General features: G+C 46.9%; 1 protein-coding gene across 1 annotated transcript in view; it reads left to right on the top strand.

Annotated features, from left to right (window-relative positions):
• Positions 1-862: 862 nt before the first annotated feature.
• The window catches only part of LOC146035536 (endoplasmic reticulum membrane adapter protein XK-like), a 31,632-nt gene continuing 24,074 nt past the window's right edge, over positions 863-8,420 (top strand). Inside the window, exon 1 of the mRNA XM_083159043.1 lies at positions 863-1,704. Coding sequence (XP_083015169.1) covers positions 1,382-1,704 — 323 coding nt within the window. The 5' untranslated portion in view covers positions 863-1,381. The remainder of the gene's footprint in view (positions 1,705-8,420) is intronic.

Raw genomic sequence — 8,420 nt, 5'->3', positions numbered from 1 at the left:
CCCCCTCCTCTGAGACCCGCGGATTGCGGCATTTACATGCCGCGATTCGGTAGGTTCAGGGGGGTCCCCCAGATTCCGGGAGGGTTGCCCACCCTTCCGGGGGGCCGGGAGGGGGACCCGATTTTCGGGAGACTCTCGGGAATTCCGGGAGGGTCGGCAACCCTGTTCTAGTGTTGGGAGGAAACAATGTTAATAATGATAAAACATTAAATAATCTGCATAAAACACGGGCATGTAGACACAAATAATCAGTCGATTTACTAAAAACACAGTAAAATAAGTATGTCTTTCACACAATACACTTACTAAACCACATATAAACATGCTTGGGATAGGCATATTGATATCCTTAAAAAAAATAAGGATTAAATATGGTTTGATGTAACATGTTTAAAAAAGGGGCAGACTAGATGGGCCAAGTGGTTCTTATCTGCCGTCAAATTCTATGTTTCACATGACAAAAAGCTGCTCACAAGTTGATTAAAGGAGGAATCATGTGGTTTTGTAGTCACCAGTGCATGCAGAAACAAGTCCCATGCAGAGAAGGGGTGTGCACCAAGCAATACACTATGCTGTGTCTGTACGTATAAATATACCAATACTGTGTGTGCAAACATTTTTAGAAACAAACTTTACATGTTCTCTTTACATTTATAAAGGTCATGAATGGTAACTTCTTACAACTAATCTGCTACAGATGGATACACACAGTTGCAATATTTGTTTAAAAAATATATATTATGTGTTGCTTTACATAAGCATTTACGTGTATACAAATGCCTGTGGCCTGTACCCTGGCCTAAACCTGTATTACAGTGACAGTCTTTGTATGAACCAGTTAGCAGGCGGGAGCTAGGACCCAGCAGAGCGGAGGGACACACCTGCTGCTGGCGATCACACTGACTGCAGTCTGTAGTAGAGAGAGAAAGTAGCGACAGCCGGAGAGACAGATAACAAGCCAGGCGTGAGGCTAGTGTCTATCTACATCATGACTGATAAATCAGCCACAGGTAATTCAGGCTGATCAGGTCTGGGGTGGAGGGGAGAGGGCACGTCAGGACAGATCTATTACCTGGTCTGAATTCTGTAGCCTGCCCTGACCTGGGACATACCCAGCTTCTATACCCTGGCACTGTAATACCACCACCACCAGTAAATGTATCCCTAACAGCTGGCAGCAGTAAGTGGTGTGCGGTGCTGGCAGCAGTAAGTGGTATGTAGTGGCACAGCCAGCGTTTATCTTGCTTAGCACAATAAGATTACTGCGCTCTCATCATCTGACTACGTGTCTTCAAAACAAAAACCGAGGAAGAAGAGGAGTCCTGTGCTACCAGTCGCCGCATGCCTGCCTGAGCCTACTCCCCGAGGGGGCACTGCCAGGATGGATCAGGTGTGCGAGGCTCAGCAGTCGCCACAGCTTCTGCTAGAGAATGGGGTGTACGTGCCGGTCAGGTCCTGGACTCACCCCCCTATCAGCATCCTAACCTCAACCCTGCTGTTCTGTGCAGAGACTGTGGCTGCTTGTGTGGTAACAGCGCAGTACAGTCACACGGAGGACACCGTCTGGATGTCTCTGACTATCGTCTTCATGCTGGTTCCTTCCATCATGGTGCAGCTCACACTGACTTTCATACACCGGGATCTTGGCAGGGACCGACCCCTGGTACTTCTGATGCACTTGTTGCAGCTTGGGCCGCTCATCAGGTATAGTATTACGGCAATATACACTGTGTCCTTCTCATATACAGTTTGTGTGACTTGTGTGTGCATCATGTGTATTATGGGAGGAGTAATGTCGCCGGAAACACAAAGGACCCTTTCACCTTAGAGAAACCTCCGGCTCCCTCCCTTTGACACAGGTTTTCCATATGGCTCAGCGCAGACATGTCACTAGACTAGAGCAAGGAAAGTCGTAAACATGCAGAGCAACCAAAAAACAGCATTTTACTGTAAGGAAATTGCTGTATTCTTCTTTGACGTCATGAATGTTATTGTTTTATTACGATTCCAAAGGAAAAAGGCAATAATATTTTATTTTAGGCTATGAATATACACAATTAACCTATTCACCTTCAGTAATAAAACTTTTTCTTGCCCTACTTGAAGTTCTGAGGAAATGTGTGCATATATACAACTGAGTGTTAAGTTTGATACTTACTGGAGAAATCTTGACCATTAAGATGTTTCTGGTTGAATCAGAACAGCATATTGGCTGGATCATTCAGTGTGCACGACCAGTCTGCGGCTGCGCACTCATGCAGTCGCATGCAATACCTAGTGCTGTGTACACACGGGGGCTATAGGGGCTGAAATCGCTGGGAATATGGTCGCTGGGGACCATATTGCCAGTGACGGGAGTGTGCCCGGCGATAAATCGCCGGATGCGCGCTCCCGTTTTCTGCCCCATTCTAATCGCTAGTCGCAGGAGCTTGCTCCTGCGACCAGCTGATTACCTCTGTGGCACTGCCGGCTGAGGTTCCTTTTCATCAGCGACCATCTCTGGTCGTTGATGAAAAGGTGACACTGAGCAATTTATTGCTCAGTAATATATTGCTAGCAATATATTGCTGAGCAATATATCTCCCCCGTGTGTATGGGGCTTTACGGTCGGCTATGACACACAGCCAGCTGGAATGTGGATGATAGCATTTGTGCAGCAGCAGCTAATGGGGAAAAAAATGCTGGTTCTCTTCGAATAATAGAATACCTCCCAACTTTATCAACAGTATAATAGGGGGTGCGGCGTATGTAAATGAGGACACAAAGGGGGGGTGAAGTATGTAAATGAGGGTGCAGCGCATGCGCACATCATCTATTCTGTCGATTTGGGGGTACTTCCAACTGCCCCCCCCCTCCTGCAGCAGGACACTGTCGGCCGCGGGAACGTCCCCAAAAACCGTGACGTTCCCACAGTTGGGAGGTATATAATAGTGATAAGGCTTACCATCGGTCACAGACAATCAATTGAGACTAAACATCAATGGCTGATGACCATCTCTATTGGGTATTTAATCATTATAAATAGGATGACATTAAATGGCGGTTTTATTTATATATTTTTCTGATAATAGAGTGAGAAATCTTTAATTAACAGTGTTTTGAATAGGGTGATAAAATGGCATTAAATCCTTTTCATACTTTTTTGCATTGGGAATTTCAGGGAGGATGTAAATGGCATGAGGCTGATCGCCATGTTTTTATGGCGATTTTGTGCTGTAAGGCGAATTTTTGACTAAAATGGTGAATCACCCTATTCAATGACCAGATGGCGAATACATTTCAAGGTTTTTTTCGCCATGATTCACCGAGTAGCAATCGCTATCTTTTTATGGTGAAGTGGAAGGTGAACTTTTAAAATAAAGTGTTTTGTTTTTTACAATTGGTGTCAAAAAATCTGGAATTTTATTCTGAGGAGGGGCATGCTATTTTTATTCATGTGCTGTAAGCACATGAATAAATATTTAATTTAAAAAAAAATATATATATATTTTTTTTTTACACAGACCAGCCAGCAGGGGGCCGGAGCCGAGCCGCTCATTAGATATTCATATATTCACTTCACCCGATCATTACATATGCATGATTGGGTGTAGTGAATATACCCGGTCCCCTGCTGCCACCCCCGGGGGGCAGCCTGTGCTGCCTGGCTCCCGGGGAGCCCACCTCCCCCCAACAAACGTTTTGGGGCAGGCAGGGAGACTTCCATCTCCCTGCCTGCCACCGTCCTCAGGCTCCCTGCGGCATCCGCCGCAGGAGCTCAAATTCGCCAGTCAGGGGCAGAGAGCCCCTGACTCGTTGAATACCGGAGCCAGCGAGGCTCCGGAACGCAGCGAGCAGTGGCGAATGTGCAGCGAATCCTAAACAGGATTCGCTGCACGTTGCCAGTATTCACATTGAATACCGCCCATAGTGTCCCCTTTGGGTGCCCTACAGTGGTGTTTTCAGTAGAGCTCCAATTGTGGGGCCCACAAAAGTGCTCACAATTACTCTTGGTGGAAACTAAACATGGCAGTATAAGGATCACTCTAGTAAAACAATTAGTTGTATATGTAAAAACAAATAGATTTATAGTTAAAGAGACATTTGAAAAAATGTATTATGCAGTAGATTGCTTACATTGGGTTTTTAAGCACTTTCTGACGGCCTGCAGTGTAATTATGTCAGCACAGTTCAAAGGTGTGTTTTGTGCAGCAACAGATATATTCAGTTCTTTTTCCTCTCAATGGGCCTTATTCTAGTTCACTCTTTCTGACAAAATCCTTCTTAGATGGACAAAACCATGTGCACTGCAGGTGAAGCAGATTTAACATGTGCAGAGAGAATAAGATTTGGGTGGGGTTTTACTTTAAAGTGTAAAAATAAAGCTGACAGTATTTACCCTGCACAGATACAAAATAACTCAAGCAAATCTAATTCTCTCTGCTCATTTTACATCTGCCCCCTGCATTGCACATGGTTTTGTCCATCTGAGAAGGATTTTGTCAGAAAGAGTGAACTAGAATAAGGACCAATGCCTCAGCAGAGTCCCTCAGTGCAATCGGAGGTTGCTAAGAAACCTGATGCTGAAAGCAGCAAAATTGAAGCAAAAAAATAAATAAAATGAAAGAATCAGACTATGGGGAATTCAAGGTTGGGCGATATTTCCAATACTCAGAAAGATCGGCCAGGATCATTGGCTGGGACTCACCGCTGCAGATTCGGCTCTTTAAAAAGCTGAACCTGCATTTGAGGAAACAGGCGTTACATTTGTGAATTAGCTGCCTTTTTTTTGCGGATCCACGTCTTTTATGACATTTTACATTTTTTCTGAAGGTCAGCGAAAAAAATAAAATTGAATAGATCGAATGCAAATTTGATCTATTCTAGGCCGGCCGGATCCCCTTACTATGCTGCAAGCAGACGTGTATATACTTTTTGGAGGGCGCTCCCATGAAACGTCGCTTACACATTCGCTCGCAAGTACCCGCTGAGAGGAAAAATCCTTCGATGGGTGCTCACCATCAAATGACTTTTCCTCTTTGCAACAGAAAGGTAGCGCAGGGCTTACTTTTCTGCTGCACGTTGTTGTCCAAATTGGGAGCATGCGCTGATGTCATCTGCCCGCCCCAAGCAGGCAGGGAAATGCCTCCATTCCCTGTGGCCCTGACAACATTTCTATGGGCCCATCCACCATTTTGGTGGCATGCCAAATTTCCACCCTGGAAGATCTCCTGACACTTGTTTGGTGTTACCTGCCTGTTTTTCTGGTGGTGTCAGGGGAAATGCAGGCTTTTTGTGTGTTGTTGGGGCAAAGCATGTTTTTGCACCTGGGCCCACAACTCACTAGTTCCGCCTCTGTTTCTACTTGTGTATGTGCAATCTAGCCACTGGGAAGCACAGAGGTGATTTCCTGAGCCTGCATCACTCAGCATGCAGGCTAGCAGAAATCACCCTGTGTCTATGTGCCTTTACTAACCTGCTGTAAGGGAAATCACTAATTGCTGTGTGCAGCGAGGAAATGAAAACTAACATAACCTCACATGGAACAGATTGTACAGCTACAGTACTGTTAAGGTGCCCATACACTAGTAAGATTTATCAGTACTTATATGTTAGTTGGGCGCCCACTATAGTTAGTATGCTCATACCCCCACTATCCATGTCGGCACAGAGTTTAGTTTATGTAGTGTGGCGAGCGCAGCGAGCCACCGAGCCCGAAGCGTGGCGAGCGGACGCGGAAAACTAAGCAAATAGCTTAGTGGGCGCCCAACTAACATATAAGTACCGATTTATCTTCAGATCTGGCTGGTTGGAACAAAAACATTGTTATGGATGAGTGACAGTTTGTCAGTTTTCCAGAAAATGGTCAACTGGCATTTGCTCTTATCCATAACCATGTTTTTGTTCTAACAAGCCAGATCTGAAGATAAATCTGTGTGTGTGTGTGGCTAGTCCGACAGTCGAGATCCTGAGAGTCATTATCCTGACGTCGGGATCCCGACTGGCCGGACCCAGACAGCATGGTGAGCGCAACTAAAGGCCCCCATACATTAGACCAACTTGTACTGGGGACAAGTCAGACTTGATTTCCCCTGCAGCTCCCTGGGAGGGGAACACACGATTAGGCACTTGATGTGCCAAATGTTGCATATGATATATCGCATGGATTTATCATATGAAGTCCCCGGGGAGCTGCAGGGGGAGAGCCCGGTGGGGGACGCTGGGGAGCTGCAGGGAACAGCAGGGCAGGGTGAGCTGACAAATAGTCAGCAGGCGGGGGACGCTGGTGAGCCAGGCATGGGGAGAGGCTGGCAGGGGCAGCGGACACATAGGCAGCGGGCGGGGGGACGCCGGTGAACCGGCGAGGGGAACAGCTCATGTGCTGGGCAGGAGGACCAGGCAGCTGCAAGGAAGAAAAACCCAATACAAAGAATGAGGAGCCAGTAATTGGTTGAGAGCTCTCTCAGCCAATTGCTGATTGGCTGAGAGAGCTCTCAGCCAATCACTGCCTCCCCATTTGTTTGTATTGGGTTTTTCTTCCTTGAAGCTGCGGTGTCTTTCACACATTGCCCTCTGAGAAACTGAATTAGCAAGGCCCAAATATAACAATTATTTTTGCTGGGGATATTAAACTTGAGGACATGAGGACACTGATGATACAACATGGAAACAGCCTAGTTCCAGGAATGAGAAGTCAGGCCGGGGACTGTGGACAGCCTCCATGGTCCCAGGCATGATGCAGCAGCATATAGGTGCTGTTATGAAGGGCAAGAGAAGTCCAGAGTTGCTATGGAGAGAGGGGATCAGTTTCTGCATCGCAACATAGGAGCCAGCAACTTCAGAGAGTGAGAGAGATCACAGGGTAAAGGCAGCAGCAGCATGATTGGAAGTGAACCAGAAGGATTCCCACATTTGGGGCTGTCTGCATGTCACCGTGTGAGTCTTGGGAAGCAGGACAAATATGGCTAAGTGGACGGAACCACGTGGGCATGGCACCGTCCAGAGCAAAGTCCAGGTTATGAGTACCATGATGAGACTGATCCTCAGAGAGAGAGAGAGAGATTGCACACTGACAGGGAAAGTCCCAGCAAGAAGCTGTGCAGCTAGTACTCCCAGCAGAACCCTAATAAGGTACAGATGGAGCGCCTCTCATATAGCCAGCTGCTGGCGATAGAATAGCCAGCCTCCGCCATCCAACGGAAGGGGGCGCATGCGCACAAGATGCTTGCACACCCCATTCGGAAGGAGCTCTCCACCAGTCCTCGAGAGCTACCAACCGTCAATGTTTTCCATGTCTCCTCACAGAATCACAAGTGAAGTAATTAGCTCCACCTGTGGATCTTTTAAAATGTGTTAGTCAGTAATGAGCACACCTGTGTACCTCTGAGGTGAGCTGGAAAATGTGAACTGTTGGTAGCTCTCAAGGACTGGAGTTGGCTACCCCTGACCTACAGTAGTAGAACCAAATTCCTTATGGTGTCCACACACGCACCGATCCTGGCGGTGCGATGCTATGCGATGGGGTGCGCACTCCCGCGGCACCTCATCGCACAGTACAAAAAGTATGTGCTGCACATACTTTTTGTACTAGCTTTTAATCGCATAGCATCGCATCGCATGCACATCGCATGCACAAGGCATACGATGCGATGCTATGTGTGCTAGTTAAGCACAGAACGCATGCCGGGATCGATGTGTCTGTGGGCACCTTAAGGCTTGCTAGGGATGTGTAGTTCAACAACAGCTGGAGTGTCAAGATTAGCCATCAAGGACCTAGATCATCTATTCCGTCATGAGATCTACGATCAGGGCTGGGACAGAAGACAAGAGAGAGATTCAGGAGAGATGTCTTGGAGATTTATACTGTATGTTATATTGTTGTGTTATTAGTGTTATCTCAGTGTGTGTGTGTGTGTGTGTGTTTATGATAGCAACTTAACATAAACACACCATAGATAAACCTAATGCACACACAACCATACAATAGGTAACCCAGAGATAACATGAATATACTGTTCATACCTGGATAATCTTAGCATACACACATCATTAATAGCATAAAGATTATATCAGGGTTGCCGACTTTTTCTGTCTCCTCTCCGGGAGAAGCCCGGAGAGGAGACTTCCAGCTGCAGTTCGGGGGGCGGGGCTTGAGCTTTACATCATTAAAATGACGCGATTTTTAGCTCCGCCCCCTCCTCTGAGACCCGCTGATTGACGATTTCAAATCCAAAAGGTATGGGGAAGACGCCGCAATCGGGGGGTGGCTTGGGGGTCCCCCGGAATCCGGGGGGCCGGGAGGAGGACCCGATTTTCGGGATCCTCCCGGTAATTCCGGGAGGGTCGACAACCCTGTATTATATTAATATGCACACACAGATGTCATTAATAAATGAAAAACCTATGGGTAGCGGCAGTTTAGTTTCCTGCTATCCCTGATC

The sequence above is a fragment of the Crinia signifera genome, chromosome 9 (genome assembly GCF_055691185.1).
Source record: "Crinia signifera chromosome 9, ASM5569118v1, whole genome shotgun sequence".
NCBI lineage: Eukaryota > Metazoa > Chordata > Amphibia > Anura > Myobatrachidae > Crinia > Crinia signifera.
This window is presented reverse-complemented; position numbering and strand designations above follow the sequence as displayed.